Source organism: Mesoplodon mirus, assembly GCF_964341445.2.
Source record: "Mesoplodon mirus genome assembly, chromosome: 8".
Taxonomy (NCBI): Eukaryota; Metazoa; Chordata; class Mammalia; order Artiodactyla; family Ziphiidae; genus Mesoplodon; species Mesoplodon mirus.
In genome coordinates this window covers 68,388,726-68,406,563 of record NC_138984.1, presented here as the reverse complement: position 1 = coordinate 68,406,563, position 17,838 = coordinate 68,388,726, and the positions used below count along the sequence as shown (strand labels likewise).

Here is a 17,838-nt window from a genome sequence, read left to right as displayed (position 1 = left end):
AAGTGATATCAAGTGGGCATTTGATTACATGAGTCTGAAGTTTCAGGAGAGATATCTGGGAAGGCTGTATAAATTTGGGTGTCAGTAGCATATGGACTGTATGTAATGTCATAAGACTGGAGGCCATCAAGGGAGCAAGTGTAGACAGAAAACTCTAAGGACTGAACTCTGGAGTGCTTCCATGTGAAGACATCAGTGAGATGGAATTGGAGCAAAATTAGGAGAAAGTGATGTCTTGGGAAGCAGGTGAAGAAGGAAGGGAGTGAGCAACTGTGTCAAACGTTTCTGAAGTGGATTTATCAATGTATGGTCTCTGGTGAACTTAATAAGAGCAATTTGGTTGAATCTGCATAGAGAGGGTTCGTGAGTGAATGAAAAGAGAGAAATAGAATGTGAGTGTACTCCACTCTTCCAAAGTATTTTCCTGAAAAGAAAAGAAGAAAAAGGGGTAGTAGCTCATGGATAAGTAGGTGAAGAGGGGATTTTTTTAGTTAGGAGACAAAAATATCATGTTTCTATGCTGATAGAAGAAAAATCCAGTGTAGTGGGAAAATGTGATGATGTTGAGGGCCGGGGGAAGAAAGTGACTGGAGTGTTGTCCTAGAATAGGGGGAAGGGGAAGGGACCTGGCACTTAAGAGGAAAGGGGATGGCTTCCCCAGAAACAGGAGAGGAGGTTGCGAATCCCAGATGCAGATAGGCGGATAGTAGGGTTTGTGAAATTTCCTTTCTGGTTGTTTCCATTGTTCAAGGAAATAGATAATTCTATAAGATAGAGAGGTTATCTATATCCTCCACTCCTGTAGAACACCCCCTGCGAGTCCCCTGTTTGGGCTCTAGGGGGTGGTGCATCTGTGTTTCAGAGTGTATCTCCTGTCTTTGGATACCAAGATGATTGTATTTGTTTCTGAGGTTCTTAAATGTTGGCAGATTATCTAGGATTCCCTCAACTTGTCTATATTCTCACATTACATTGCTTGAACAAATGGCTGGCACTGGAGATCATGGTCAAGATTAGGACCAGTTTCTTGTTTTCTTTCCTTTGGACATGCGCCTGAAGGGGGCTTTTGTGCCCTCACTTAAAGCTTCTGTCATAGCTGGAATTGAAGGTGCAAAGCAGGGAGGGCAGAAGGAGAAGATGAGGTTGCCAGCATTCATCTAGCCCCAGCCCCTTCCTCTTCCTCCCGCGTGTACATTAAATACACATGTGCTTACACACATAATCACGGATGAGGCATGAAGCTTCTAGCTTTTTTCTTTAAAAATGTGTTGGCACATAGGCAGCTGGAGGTTAAGAGATGAATGAGGATTCTGGAGCAGCAGGTATCTGGGGCATGATGTACTGTCATTATTATGATGTGCATCTTTCTTTTATTATTTCTCTCTCTCCACCCCCACCCCCCACCCCTGCCTTCCCTACCTCTCTCTCTGAGGGCAGGGACCATGTGTTACTCTTTCTTGTATCTGTCCCAGGGCCAGGAACATAATCGATGCCCTATGGATATTTTTGAATGAATAAATGAATGAGAAGAAAAGATATCCTGAAAATGTATGCAGTTTCCCTGCTGCTGTCATAAGTTACTATGACTATTTTGTTTATGAAATGTCAAGCTGCCATTTTTCTAAAGAGAAAGTCGATTTGTGGAGCTATGTCATAATATCTGTAATAGAGACGAGAGCAAAAATAACCTGGAGAGTTACTTTATCACTTTATTTCACTCCTACAGATAAAATACAAAGAAGACTATGAAAAGAATAAAGGAAAAGCAGATTTTAATGTACTTCCTGCTTCAGAAAACCCACTGCTTAGGCAGCTGAAGGCGGCAGGAGTTGCCCTAAGCGATGTAAGTATATTCTTGTCAAAAGTGTGTTTTTAACCTTAGCAGCAAGAGAGATGAAACTTCTCTCCTTCTATAATGAATAAATGCAAATAGAACTTTGCAAATACTTTAAGGTTATGGTGTAACAGTTTCCCTGGAGCTGTCTAACCACAGGAAGGCATTAGTGCCTCTGAGTCTGATGTGTGTCCATTTGGGGAGCCTGTGGACTTAGTTCAGCAGGCAGGGAAATCCTCGTTTGCTTATAAGCTCTAGGAGCCTATGCCTTTGTGTGGGCAAAGAGTACATTGTAGGAGTTATGTTGTGATTCTGACAGAGGCAGAAGGAGACTTTGAAAGGGGAGGAGAGAAAGATGAAGCCACTTAGTGCCCTACCCTTGTGCTCTTCAAGCCTGCTGCTAGGAGAAGAAGGAAAAGGTCCTGTGTTTCACAACTTCTCTCCCCAAACTCTGCCATTTTCTACTCAGGTCTTGGCCCCAGAAACCATCATTTGCAGATAGCAGAACTTAAAAGATGGCTCCCTAAGTCTTCAGAGGAATTTCTGCTTGTGGAATATTAAGAGCTTGCCTAACCCATTAGGTTTCAAATAGATTAGATAAGTGAGAACTGGGCCTGGCATTAAAAGACTAATAGCCCAAGACCACTTTGATTATATATCAATATATAAAGAGACTGAACATAAGATCAGTTGAGTTTTTCCCTTTTGGTTAGGCAGTATTAAGTTTTCCAGTATTTGAGGATTATATGTAGCTCTCTGTGTGAGTTAGTTGTCTATTCTTTGTCCCTTGAATTAAGTCAGCACCACAGAAATGTGTACATGTGACTGAGGAGTGGGGCGAGTGGAGCGGCAGGTGAGCGGATGTAAATGGATCTGTTCAAATAGCTGTACTGGGAAATCAATGCAAAGCACATCGCCTGCTTCCTAAATGAAGGTCATCTTTATCAAACATATAAAAACTGAAGTTCAAATCCATTTTGTTGAAAAAGACAGCAATATAAAAATATTGAAAATGAATAGCACTATTTACAATTTCAAAACTGAACATGAAAAAATCATGTTGTGCACTGTAAAATCCAGTAACTTTTAGAGCTACAGATAAATCCTAGCAGAGAAGAGGAGTTAGTAAACTCTTGTATATACCTTATTTTTAAGGTGTACTGTCTGTTCGTATGATAAGGGATTTTTTCCTTGGTGGAAAGAGGAAGAGTGCGTATTTCTCTGTGTGCTAGACTTTTCCATGAAGGTTTGTTTTAAAAAAATGAAAAATTTGCTGTTGCTCAGAGTATTCCTGTTTATTGGGGCATCACTAGTGAAGGAAGAGTATTGAGCTGGGAGGTCTAAAAGGCAGCAATTCAGATACGCAAGAACCTCTACAACTAAGGTCTTGGTCTGAGACAGTATAGTGGTTTCTTAATTTTTTGGAGAATATTAAAAACTTAGGCTTTACAATAATTGCTAATAGAAAAAGTTTATCATTTATGACACTCCAATGTTTGATTGTCAGTTTTTAGACAGTTGACAGGTAATATCTTTTTTCTTCTTCCTTTGTTTAGTGTTGGAAAATACAAGTGTAATAATCAGGGTGAGAGTGACAGGAATCTACTGTAACTGATTTTTTTTTCTTTGACAGAAACTGTACAAGGAAAACTATGAAAAGACAAAGGCAAAGAGCATAAATTACTGTGAGACCCCCAAATTTAAGCTTGATACAGTTCTGCAGAACTTCAGTAGTGATGTAAGCCACCCCATGGTCATTTCCTCTGTTAAATCAAAGACCCATCACTTTGCCAATAAACAAATGAAATATGTTTTGTCTTTCAGACTAAATATAAAGATTCCTACTTAAAGAATATTTTGGGACATTATGTAGGCAGCTCTGAGGATCCATATCATACACACTGCATGAAAGTCTCAGCTCAGAACAGTGATGTAAGTTCTAAGGCAATTGTTTGACTTCCCAAATAACACATTTTTAGGGCATGAATACACTGGTTGCATCCTTATGTCTGATTTCTTTTCCTCATAGAAAAACTACAAAGCAGAATATGAAGAGGACAGAGGCAAAGGCTTCTTCCCCCAGACCATAACTCAAGAATATAAAGCAATCAAGAAACTAGATAAGTGTAAAGATGTAAGTCTGTAGTATAAACTGTGAATGTTACCACCCTCCACAGTATCTAGTGATCAAGATGTGTTTAATATTTTGACACTTTTGCAAACAAATGCAAGCAAGGAGTCTGTAAGAATAACAATTTGTTTCCCTGTTGTCACCCACATGTCTCAAGCGCTAATTCTAGCTCAATTTCCCAAAGAAAAGTAATCAGGAATCTGAAGATATGGGAAAGTTTCCTATATAGATGTAAGAGCATCTCTCAAAGAAACTGCAGTCTAATTAGAAAAAATGTGTTTTGCTTACTGCAAGTTTCTTTTCTTTTGGGGGATGGGGTTCTGCTTGCTTGGCCTATAGGCCAACTCGGATTTGACAAGTGATACTACTAAACGTGATTCTCTTTCCCCCACAGTACACCTACAAAGTCCATCCAGATAAGACAAAATTCACTCAGGTCACCGACTCTCCTGTTCTGGTGCAAGCCCAAGTCAATTCCAAACAGCTGAGTGATGTAAGTTCCCCTAAATATCCAAGAAATTCAGTTATGAGGGATAGCATATCATAACTCTATACGTGAAATCCAGTGACTTGTCACGTTTATAAAAAAGGCTACATAACTTTTTTTTTTTTTTTTTTTCTTTTTGCGGTATGCGGGCCTCTCACTGTTGTGGCCTCTCCCGTTGTGGAGCACAGGCTCCGGATGCGCAGGCTCAGCGGCCATGGCTCACGGGCCCAGCCGCTCCGCGGCATATGGGATCCTCCCAGACCGGGGCACGAACCCGTATCCCCTGCATCGGCAGGCGGACTCTCAACCACTGCGCCACCAGGGAGGCCCCTACATAACTTTTTAACAGGTTTAACTTGTATATATTTGTAATCACCTAAAATACTTTCCTATTTAGTTACCTTGCATCTTCTTGGGTGGATAACAATTATAGTAAAAGAGTTCTGCAAGGGAAACTAACGTAGCTTAATGCACTGGAAAGAACATGAGTTTTCGAGTCAGAGAGAACTGGATTCAAATTCCAGCTCTATCATTTATGACCTGGGGCCTAGGAAAGTTTTTTAACCTCCCCATACCTCATAGTTCCCTTTGATAATTTGTGGTGGTTTTGAAGATTGTGAAAGAAGATATGCGCATAGTACACATCCTGACCCAGAGCGGGTATTCAGTACATGGGATTTCTCTGTCTCTCAAATAAGTTTTTGGGAAATGGAGTCTTTGAGATACATTTTATCATATAAATTTTCAATGTGAATTTCCAAACTTGTGTGGAACTAAAAAAATGAAAAATAAAAGTAACCTCAGTAGATTATGGCCAGAAATGAAGACTTCAGTTAGAGTATCCACAAACCATAATGCATGTGAGGGGACATAACCAGATTTGTTAGAAAAGATCTTCCAGTGATTGAGCATTGACAGCAGAAAGGAAGAAAGGCTGTCACTCTCAGAACCTACAGGACCAATTGTGATATATAAAGAGGGGAGCTCCCACGTATGAAAGTGCCACCTCTTTCCATTAGGGCCCTACCATGGTGACAGATATGATAACAGCTGTCAACTATCCACCACGCAGTGTCAGTAAGGCAGAGTGGCCCACCCTAGATCTGGATTTCTCTTTTGATCGTAATGACTCTGTCAGTTGTTATTTAACAAAATGTATTTTACATTTTATCTCATGAAATGTACCACACAAGATTTTTTTTTTTTTTTGTATTTTGGAACAATCTTCTTCTGAATTGAGAACTAATTGGCTCATTCTCTCTCTCTCTCTTGCTCTCAGCTAAATTACAAAGCAAAACATGAAAATGAAAAGTTCAAGTGCCATATACCTCCAGATACTCCTGCCCTTATCCAGCACAGAGTCAACGCCTATAACCTGAGTGATGTGAGTTCCTCGTGCACTATGCCATGTGTTATAATGACAACTATGCTTTTATTTTTGAATTGCCTCATTAAATAAATATTTCAATATTAAAGATGGGAATAACAGTTAACATTTGTATTGTGTCCCTATGCCTCTGCCAGGGTAACTTTAAACTCACCTTATAAAATGTGTGTAACAATCTTATAAGTAGCTTCATACAATGAGACAATCTTAATATATTTTAACCAACCCTCAAAATACCACCATTCATGTATGTTTAATTGCAAATCTTAATGTAAGCTCTTTTAGCCATATATCCTTTTATATTATACTATAATTTTCTTTCAGAACCTCATATTTTAAGATACAGTTTCATTTTGTTTATTCCCCAGGCATATAAAGTCCCTTATTTCACACAAATGCTACTTATTTCTACATGTAAGAGAACTTGCACTAACAAAGATATAGGGTATTCAAAAGGCATAAGGCCAGGTATCCATTGCTATCTTTCATTTCCAAACTTAATTTTATAGAAAAGTCAAATTACCCTCGAGGGTTTCAATTTCTTCAATTCTTTAAATAAGTACTAAAATTATCCAGCATCAATGAATATTGCAATGATTCGTGAAATAACCTTTTCAGAGGACTTTGAGATCAAATGAAAATGGTGCCTTTATATAATACAAAGTAAGTTAACTATAGAATATTTGTGCCACTCTATAAAATATTCAGTGTTAGGAATCAAATATTAGTATGATAACTAGAATGAAGTTAATATAATGCAATATTCTCATGGAGAGTAGAGAAGCTTAATCTTAGAGAATTGGAAGATTCATCTTGAGGAGAATTATCTAAAATATGCACAATTTCTTAAGGAAAATGGTCTATTTATTTTATATTAAGACAGGGTATTGGGTTACCCTCTAGTCTTTAAAGTGTGATAACATGCATATTACTTTTGCCCATTCCTGTGCTGAAATTTTTCTGTCCAGAATGTTTATAAGTATGACTGGGAGAAGACCAAAGCTAAGAACTTTGACATTAAGGTGGATGCCATTCCCCTGCTGGCAGCCAAAGCCAATACCAGGATCTCTAGCGATGTGAGTATGGCCTGGGCACCTGGACAGGGTGGGCCTCAGCAATCTTCTTGATGAGTGAGATCTGGCACGTGTGATGTCTTTGCAGGTGATGTACAAGAAAGACTATGAGAAAAGCAAAGGAAAGATGATTGGAGCCCTCGGCATTAACGATGATCCCAAGATGCTGCACTCTTTGAAGACGGCCAAAAACCAGAGTGATGTGAGTGCTTTTGTGAATCTGTCTTGTTTTCAAGATTGTGTCCCAGTCAACATGCCCAAGGGTAATGATGTAAAAAGATTCCATATCCATGGGCTCTCTCAGGTTCACAACAATGAACTGCTGAGGAGAACTTTAGAAGTAGAATGATTCCCCAGGCTCTTGCACCTCTCATGTTTGAGGAGAGAAATTAATGATTTGTACTTGATCTCCATTTCACTTTGAAAAAACCTGTATTCATATTTAGTAGAATATTGATTGTAATTCTCAACACCTTTTGGAAAACATTAAGATGTTTTCATATTTTCTAATTGAAACGTAACTTAAAATTGTGGTTTAAAAAGTGACTTTATTTTGGAAGAAAATCGTGAGTCAGAGATAAAAATCTTAGTATAGCCAACATTGCTCTTTACTGACTTTAGTAATTAGTATTGGCCTAGGTCTAAGATTCCATTAATTATAGGCCCCATTGAGAATCTGATAAAAGATCTGGTCCATCTCTTTAGGAAAATGGAGTTTTTTTTCACATCTTTTGCCTGACTTTCATAGAGAATTCGTGGATTCCCTAAGGATTGCCTTTAGGATATCTATCATATTCCAGTTAAAATTCTTACCATAGAGAGGCAAACATACACTATTGAAAATTGCAATATACACTGTGTTTTAAAATGTTTGGAGAATCCCTTAAGAGTGGTAAGAATGTTCAACATAGCTTGCAAATATTAGCTTTTCATGATGAAAGAGAAGGGTGTTTGTATCATTTACTTTCATTTTAACCATGTGTTCATATTGTGAGCTATTAAACCTTCTTTAAATCATTTCACATTTACTATATAGTCATATAGCACTTTAAACGTCTTATTCAGTTATTTTCTCTAGTAAATTCACACTGAATTAGATACAGTGTGATTATATATAGTCAGTATACAGTGCTCACATACGTAATACTATCTTCTTCACCAGTTCCCTTATTTTGTCTCAACTCAAGAAAGTTATAGCTCCCATTGACAGCACATGTATGTTTATCTTTGGTTTTTACCCTACCACAGAACCCATTAGAACAATAAGTTATTAAATGCATAATAAGTGTTCAATAAGTACTTGTTAATTGATTCATGTTGGCAACCAAAAGAGATAGTCAATGATGAGTCATTCTCAAATAATATTCAGGCTAAAATCTAAGCTGCAGATACAGAGCACACATCACTTTTAAAAAGCCTTTTAAAGCCATTTGGGGCTAAACAACATGCCACTAAAAAACCAGTGAGTCAGGCTTCCCTGGTGGCGCAGTGGTTGAGGGTCCATCTGCCGATTCAGGGGACACGGGTTCGTGACCCAGTCCGGGAAGATACCACATGCCACGCAGCGGCTGGGCCCGTGAGCCATGGTCACTGAGCCTGCGTGTCCGGAGTCTGTGCTCCGCAACGGGAGAGGCCACAACAGTGAGATGCCCGTGTACTGCAAAAAAAAGAAAAAAGAAAAAAGAAAAAAAAAACCCAGTGAGTCAATGAAGGAATCAAAGAGGAAATCAGAAAATACCTCAAGACAAATGAAAATGGAAACAACACTCCAAAATCTATGGAATACAGCAAAAGAAGTTTGAAGAAGGAAGTTTATAGCGATATAGGCCTTCCTCAAGAACAAGACAAATCTCAAATAAATAACCCAATCTACCACCTAAAGGAATTGGAAAAAGAAGAAAAAACAGAACCCAAAGTCAGCAGAAGGAAGAAAATAATAAAGATAAGAGAGGAAATAAATAAAATGGAAATTTAATAAAACAATAGAAAAGATCAATGAAACCAAGAGCTGTTATTTTGAAAAGAGAAAAAAACTGATAAAGCCAATATCACCAAGAAGAAAAGAGAGGACCCAGATAAACAAAATAAGAAATGAAAGGGACAAATAACAACCAATACCACAGAGATACAAAAATTATAATACTATGAACAGTTATATGCCAACAAATTGGACAACCTAGAAGAAATGGACAAATTTCTAGAAACATACAACTTGTCAAAACTGAATCAAGAAGAAACAGATATTTGAACAGACCAATCGCTAGTAGTGAAATTGAATTTGCATTAAAAAAAAATGCAAGCAAACAAAAGTCTAGGACCAGATGGCTTCACAGATGAATTCTATGAAACATATAAAAAAGAACTAATACCTATCCTTCTCAAACTATTCCAAAAAATTGAAGAAGATGGAACACTCCCAAATTCATTCTGTGAGGCCACAATTACCCTAATACCAAAACCAGAAGAAGATACTAGAAAAAAATTACAGACCAATATCTTTAAGTATAGATGCAAAACTCCTCAACAAAATATTAGCAAACTGAATCCAACAGTATATAAAAAGGATCATATACCATAATTGAGTTGGATTTATTCCAGGGAGGCAGGATGGTTAAATATTTGCAAATCAATCAATGTGATTCACCACATTAACAAAAGGAAGGATAAAGATCACATGATCATCTCAACAGATGTAGAAAAAGCATTTGACAAAATTCAATATCCATTCATGATAAAAACTCATCAAAGTGGGTATAGAGGGAACATATCTCAACAAATAAAAGCCATTTATGACAGACCCACAGCTAACATCAGTGATGAAAAGCTGAAAACCTTCCCTCTTAAATCAGGCACAAGCAAGGATGCCCACTCTTTCCACGTCTATTTAACATAGTACTGGGAGTCCTAACCACAGCAATCAGAAAAAATAAATTAATTAAAAAAAATAATAAAAAGCATCCATATTGGAAAGGAAGAAGTAAAATTGTCATTATTTGTAGATGACATGATACTTTATATAGAAAACCCTAAAGTCTGCACCCAAAAACAATCAGAACTAATAAATGAATTTAGTAAAGTTTAAGGATACAAGATTAATATACAGAAATCTGTTGCTTTTCTATATACTAATAATGAACTATCAGAAAGTAAAAAACAAAAGCTACATTTAAAATTGCATCAAAAAGAATAAAATAGGAATAACTTTTTTTTAATTCAAACAGAAAGTCACAAAAATTATAATCACCCTCATCAGTTCACTCAGTCCCATGTAATTAATTTTTTTTATCTTGACCTTTTGTTAGCACTTTTATGAATACATCAGTTTTCCATTAGAGTTCTGAAAATGCTTATTCATTCAGTTCAGCAGTATAGTCAGTTACCAGAAACCTGTACTTCTCAGAGTCTTTTCCATGAATTCCTTGAAGATGAAATCCTTTTATAGGAACATTTTTTCAAAAGCATCAGAGTACACCCAGAACTGTCTGTAAATGACAAAAGACTTAAAAATGACCATGGTTAAAGATTTGATGGAAGTTCATAATAATGCAATTGACAAGGAAATTTAGTTTTTTCTGAGATATACATTTTAAAGTAATAACTAGAATTATGACTTATAACATTATACCAGAACATATAAGATTTTTAGAAATTTCATGTAATGTCTGAAACATTTATATTAACGTATTTCCATGCAAATAACCCAAAGAAAGTTTAGTATTAGTTTTTTGTTTGTTTGTTTGTTTGTTTATACCTCAGGTTCTTATAGTCATCAATTTTATACACATCAGTGTATACAGGTCAATCCCAATTGCCCAATTCAGCACACCACCATCCCCACCCCACCATGGTTTTCCGCCCTTGGTGTCCATACGTTTGTTCTCTACATCTGTGTCTCAACTTCTGCCCTGCAAACTGGTTCATCTGTACCATTTTTCTAGGTTCCACATACATGCATTAATATATGATACTTGTTTTTCCCTTTCTGACTTACTTCACTCTGTATGATAGTCTGTAGATCCATCCACATCTCAACAAATGACTCAATTTCGTTCCTTTTTATGGCTGAGTAATATTCCATTGTGTATATGTACCAAATCTTTATCCATTCGTCTGTGAATGGGCATTTAGGTTGCTTCCATGACCTGGCTATTGTAAACAGTGCTGCAATGAACATTGGGGTGCATGTGTCTTTTTGAATTATGGTTTTCTCTGGGTATATGCCCAGTAATGGGATTAATGGATCATATGGTATTTCTATTTTTAGTTTTTAAGGAACCTCCATACTGTTCTCCATAGTGGCTGTATCAATTTACATTCCCACCAGCAGGGCAAGATGGTTCCCTTTTCTCCACACCCTCTCCAGCATTTGTTGGTTGTACATTTTCTGACGATGCTCATCCTAACTGGTGTGAGGTGATAACTCATTGTAGTTTTGATTTGTATTTCTCTAATAATTAGTGATGTTGAGCAGCTTTTCCTGTGCTTCTTGGCCATCTGTATGTCTTCTTTGGAGAAATGTCTATTTAGGTCTTCTGCCCATTTTTCGACTGGGTTGTTTGTTTCTTTTTTTTTTGCAGTATGTGGGCCTCTCACTGTTGGGGCCTCTCCCGTTGTGGAGCACAGGCTCTGGATGCGCAGGCTCAGTGGCCATGGCTCACGGGCCCAGCTGCTCCACGGCATGTGGGATCCTCCCAGACCGGGGCACAAACCCATGTCCCCTGCATTGAAAGGCAGACTCTCAACCACTGCGCCACCAGGGAAGCCCCTGTTTCTTTAATATGGAGCTGCATGAGCTGTTTATATATTTTGGAGATTAATCCTTTGTCTGTTGATTCGTTTGCAAATATTTTCTCCCATTCTGAGGGTTGTCTTTTCGTCTTGTTTATGGTTTCCTTTGCTCTGCAAAAGCTTTGAAGTTTCATTAGGTCCCATTTGTTTATTTTTGTTTTTATTTCCATTTCTCTAGGAGGTGGATCAAAAAAGATCTTGCTGTGATTTATGTCAAAGAGTGTTCTCCCTGTGTTTTCCTCTAAGAGTTTTATAGTGTCTGGTCTTACATTTAGGTCTCTAATCCATTTTAAGTTTATTTTTGTGTATGGTGTTAGGGAGTGTTCTAATTTCATTCTTTTTTTTTTTTTTTTTTAAAGAAGATGTTGGGGGGTAGGAGTTTTTTTTTTTAATTTAATTTATTTATTTTTGCTGTGTTGCGTCTTCGTTTCTGTGCGAGGGCTTTCTCTAGTTGTGGCAAGCGGGGGCCACTCTTCATCGCGGTGCGCAGACGCCTCTCACTATGGTGGCCCCTTGTTGCGGAGCATAGGCTCCAGACGCGCAGGCTCAGTAGTTGTGGCTCACGGGCCTAGTTGCTCCGTGGCATGTGGGATCTTCCCAGACCAAGGCTCGAACCCATGTCCCCTGCATTAGCAGGCAGATTCTCAACACTGCGCCACCAGGGAAGCCCTAATTTCATTCTTTTACATGTAGCTGTCCAGTTTTCCCAGCACCACTTCTTGAAGAGACTGTCTTTTCTCCATTGTATATCTTTGCCTCCTTTGTCATAGATTAGTTGACCATAGGTACGTGGGTTTATCTCTGGGCTTTCTATCTTGTTCCTTTGATCTATGTTTCTGCTTTTGTGCCAGTACCATATTGTCTTGATTACTGTAGCTTTGTAGTATAACCTGAAGTCAGGGAGTCTGATTCCTCCAGCTCCATTTTTTTTTAAAATTTTTAATTTTTTGCTTTATAACAAATTTAATCAGTTATACATATACATATGTTCCCATATCCCCTCCCTTTTGCGTCTCCCTCCCACCCTCCCTATGCCACCCCTCCAGGCGGTCACAAAGCACCGAGCTGATCTCCCTGTGCTATGCGGCTGCTTCCTGCTAGCTATCTACCTTACGTTTGGTAGTGTATATATGTCCATGCCTCTCTTTCGCTTTGTCACAGCTTACCCTTCCCCCTCCCCATATCCTCAAGTCCATTCTCTAGTAGGTCTGTGTCTTTATTCCTGTCTTACCCCTATGTTCTTCATGACATTTTTTTTTCTTAAATTCCATATATATGTGTCAGCATACAGTATTTGTCTTTCTCTTTCTGACTTACTTCACTCTGTATGACAGGCTCTAGGTCCATCCACCTCATTACAAATAGCTCAATTTTGTTTCTTTTTATGGCTGAGTAATATTCCATTGTATATATGTGCCACATCTTCTTTACCCATTCATCCGATGATGGACACTTAGGTTGTTTCCATCTCCGGGCTATTGTAAATAGGGCTGCTATGAACATTTTGGTACATGTCTCTTTTTGAATTATGGTTTTCTCAGGGTATATGCCCAGTAGTGGGATTGCTGGGTCATATGGTAGTTCTATTTGTAGTTTTTTAAGGAACCTCCATACCGTTCTCCATAGTGGCTGTACCAATTCACATTCCCACCAGCAGTGCAAGAGTGTTCCCTTTTTTCCCACCCTCTCCAGCATTTATTGTTTCTAGATTTCTTGATGATGGCCATTCTGACTGGTGTGAGATGATATCTCATTGTAGTTTTGATTTGCATTTCTCTAATGAGTAAAGATGTTGAGCATCCTTTCATGTGTTTGTTGGCAGTCTGTATATCTTCTGTGGAGAAATGTCTATTTAGGTCTTCTGCCCATTTTTGGATTGGGTTGTTTGTTTTTTTGTTATTGAGCTGCATGAGCTGCTTATAAATTTTGTAGATTAATCCTTTGTCAGTTGCTTCATTTGCAAATATTTTCTCCCATTCTGAGGGTTCTCTTTTGGTCTTGTTTATGGTTTCCTTTGCTGTGCAAAAGCTTTGAAGTTTCATTAGGTCCCATGTGTTTATTTTTGTCTTTATTTCCATTTCTCTAGGAGGTGGGTCCAAAAGGATCTTGCTGTGATTTATGTCATAGAGTGTTCTGCCTATGTTTTCCTCTAAGAGTTTGATAGTGTCTGGCCTTACATTTAGGTCTTTAATCCATTTTGAGCTTATTTTTGTGTATGGTGTTAGGGAGTGATCTAATCTCATACTTTTACATGTCCCTATCCAGTTTTCCCAGCACCACTTATTGAAGAGACTGTCCTTTCTCCACTGTACATTCCTGCCTCCTTTATCAAAGATAAGGTGACCATATGTCCGTGGGTTTATCTCTGGGCTTTCTATCCTGTTCCATTGATCTATCTTTCTGTTTTTGTGCCAGTACCATACTGTCTTGATTACTGTAGCTTTGTAGTATAGTCTGAAGTCTGGGAGCCTGATTCCTCCAGCTCCATTTTTCGTTCTCAAGATTGCTTTGGCTATTCGAGGTCTTTTGTGTTTCCATACAAATTGTGAAATTTTTTGTTCTAGTTCTGTGAAAAATGCCAGTGGTAGTTTGATAGGGATTGCACTGAATCTGTAGATTGCATGGGTAGTAGAGTCATTTTCACAATGTTGATTCTTCCAATCCAAGAACATGGTACATCTCTCCATCTATTTGTATCATCTTTAATTTCTTTCATCAGTGTCTTATAATTTTCTGCATACGGGTCTTTTGTCTCCTTAGGTAGGTTTATTCCTAGATATTTTATTCTTTTTGTTGCAATGGTAAATGGGAGTGTTTTCTTGATTTCACTTTCAGATTTTTCATCATTAGTATATAGGAATGCCAGAGATTTCTGTGCATTTATTTTGTATCCTGCTACTTTACCAAATTCATTGATTAGCTCTAGTAGTTTTCTGGTAGCATCTTTAGGATTCTCTATGTATAGTATCATGTCATCTGCAAACAGTGACAGCTTTACTTCTTCTTTTCTGATTTGGATTCCTTTTATTTCCTTTTCTTCTCTGATTGCTGTGGCTAAAACTTCCAAAACTATGTTGAATAAGAGTGGTGAGAGTGGGCAACCTTGTCTTGTTCCTGATCTTAGTGGAAATGGTTTCAGTTTTTCACCATTGAGGATGATGCTGGCTGTGGGTTTGTCATATATGGCCTTTATTATGTTGAGGAAAGTTCCCTCTATGCCTACTTTCTGCAGGGTTTTTATCATAAATGGGTGTTGAATTTTGTTGAAAGCTTTCTCTGCATCTATTGAGATGATCATATGGTTTTTCTCCTTCAATTTGTTAATATGGTGTATCACGTTGATTGATTTGCGTATATTGAAGAATCCTTGCATTCCTGGAATAAACCCCACTTGATCATGGTGTATGATCTTTTTTTTTTTTTTTTTTTTTTAGTTTCTGCTTTATAACAAAGTGAATCAGTCATACATATACATCTGTTCACACATCCCTTCCCTCATGCATCTCCCTCCCTCCCACCCTCCCCATCCCACCCCTCCAGGCGGCCACAAAGCACCGAGCTGATCTCCCTGTGCTCTGCGGCTGCTTCCCACTATCTATCTACCTTACGTTTGGTAGTGTATATATGTCCATGCCTCTCTTTCGTTTTGTCACAGCTTACCCTTCCCCCTCCCCATATCCTCAAGTCCATTCTCAAGTAGGTCTGTGTGTTTATTCCCGTTTTACCCCTAGGTTCTTCATGACATTTTTTTTTAAATTCCATATATATGTGTTAGCATACGGTATTAGTCTTTCTCTTTCTGACTTACTTCACTCTGTATGACAGACTCTAGGTCTATCCACTTCAGTACAAATAGCTCAGTTTCGTTTCTTTTTATGGCTGAGTAATATTCCATTGTATATATGTGCCACATCTTCTTTATCCATTCATCCGATGATGGACACTTAGGTTGTTTCCATCTCCGGGCTATTGTAAATAGGGCTGCTATGAACATTTTGGTACATGTCTCTTTTTGAATTATGGTTTTCTCAGGGTATATGCCCAGTAGTGGGATTGCTGGGTCATATGGTAGTTCTATTTGTAGTTTTTTAAGGAACCTCCATACTGTTCTCCATAGTGGCTGTACCAATTCACATTCCCACCAGCAGTGCAAGAGTGTTCCCTTTTCTCCACACCCTCTCCAGCATTTATTGTTTCTAGATTTCTTGATGATGGCCATTCTGACTGGTGTGAGATGATATCTCATTGTAGTTTTGATTTGCATTTCTCTAATGATTAATGAAGTTGAGCATTCTTTCATGTGTTTGTTGGCAGTCTGTATATCTTCTTTGGAGAAATGCCTATTTAAGTCTTCTGCCCATTTTTGGATTGGGTTGTTTGTTTTTTTGCTATTGAGCTGCATGAGCTGTTTATAAATTTTGTAGATTAATCCTTTGTCAGTTGCTTCATTTGCAAATATTTTCTCCCATTCTGAGGGTTCTCTTTTGGTCTTGTTTATGGTTTCCTTTGCTGTGCAAAAGCTTTGAAGTTTCATTAGGTCCCATTTGTTTATCTTTGTTTTTATTTCCATTTCTCTAGGAGGTGGGTCCAAAAGGATCTTGCTGTGATTTATGTCATAGAGTGTTCTGCCTATGTTTTCCTCTAAGAGTTTGATAGTGTCTGGCCTTACATTTAGGTCTTTAATCCATTTTGAGCTTATTTTTGTGTATGATGTTAGGGAATGATCTAATCTCATACTTTTACATGTCCCTGTCCAGTTTTCCCAGCACCACTTATTGAAGAGACTGTCCTTTCTCCACTGTACATTCCTGCCTCCTTTATCAAAGATAAGGTGACCATATGTGCGTGGGTTTATCTCTCCGCTTTCTATCCTGTTCCATTGATCTATCTTTCTGTTTTTATGCCAGTACCACACTGTCTTGATTACTGTAGCTTTGTAGTATAGTCTGAAGTCAGGGAGCCTGATTCCTCCAGCTCCGTTTTTCGTTCTCAAGATTGCTTTGGCTATTCGGGGTCTTTTGGTTTTCCAAACAAATTGTGAAATTTTTTGTTCTAGTTCTGTGAAAAATGCCAGTGGTAGTTTGATAGGGATTGCATTGAATCTGTAGATTGCTTTGGGTAGTAGAGTCATTTTCACAAAATTGATTCTTCCAATCCAAGAACATGGTACATCTCTCCATCTATTTGTATCATCTTTAATTTCTTTCATCAGTGTCTTACAATTTTCTGCATACAGGTCTTTTGTCTCCTTAGGTAGGTTTATTCCTAGATATTTTATTCTTTTTGTTGCAATGGTAAATGGGAGTGTTTTCTTGATTTCACTTTCAGATTTTTCATCATTAGTGTACAGGAATGCCAGAGATTTCTGTGCATTACTTTTGTATCCTGCTACTTTACCAAATTCATTGATTAGCTCTAGTAGTTTTCTGGTAGCATCTTTAGGATTCTCTATGTATAGTATCATGTCATCTGCAAACAGTGACAGCTTTACTTCTTCTTTTCTGATTTGGATTCCTTTTATTTCCTTTTCTTCTCTGATTGCTGTGGCTAAAACTTCCAAAACTATGTTGAATAAGAGTGGTGAGAGTGGGCAACCTTGTCTTGTTCCTGATCTTAGTGGAAATGGTTTCAGTTTTTCACCATTGAGGACGATGCTGGCTGTGGGTTTGTCATATATGGCCTTTATTATGTTGAGGAAAGTTCCCTCTATGCCTACTTTCTGCAGGGTTTTTATCATAAATGGGTGTTGAATTTTGTTGAAAGCTTTCTCTGCATCTATTGAGATGATCATATGGTTTTTCTCCTTCCATTTGTTAATATGGTGTATCATGTTGATTGATTTGCATATATTGAAGAATCCTTGCATTCCTGGAATAAACCCCACTTGATCATGGTGTGTGATCCTTTTAATGTGCTGTTGGATTCTGTTTGCTTGTATTTTGTTGAGGATTTTTGCATCTATGTTCATCAGTGATATTGGCCTGTAGTTTTCTTTCTTTGTGACATCCTTGTCTGGTTTTGGTATCAAGGTGATGGTGGCCTCGTAGAATGAGTTTGGGAGTGTTCCTACCTCTACTGTATTCTGGAAGAGATTGAGAAGGATAGGTGTTAGCTCTTCTCTAAATACTTGATAGAATT

The 17,838-nt window shown here is 38.0% G+C and overlaps 1 protein-coding gene across 1 annotated transcript in view; it reads left to right on the top strand.

Moving 5' to 3' along the window:
• NEB (nebulin) overlaps positions 1 to 17,838 on the top strand; it is a 264,486-nt gene that overhangs the window by 57,429 nt on the left and 189,219 nt on the right. Inside the window, exons 15-22 of the mRNA XM_082630423.1 lie at positions 1,727 to 1,843; positions 3,468 to 3,572; positions 3,659 to 3,766; positions 3,864 to 3,968; positions 4,360 to 4,458; positions 5,732 to 5,836; positions 6,808 to 6,915; positions 7,001 to 7,114. Coding sequence (XP_082486549.1) covers positions 1,727 to 1,843; positions 3,468 to 3,572; positions 3,659 to 3,766; positions 3,864 to 3,968; positions 4,360 to 4,458; positions 5,732 to 5,836; positions 6,808 to 6,915; positions 7,001 to 7,114 — 861 coding nt within the window. The remainder of the gene's footprint in view (positions 1 to 1,726; positions 1,844 to 3,467; positions 3,573 to 3,658; positions 3,767 to 3,863; positions 3,969 to 4,359; positions 4,459 to 5,731; positions 5,837 to 6,807; positions 6,916 to 7,000; positions 7,115 to 17,838) is intronic.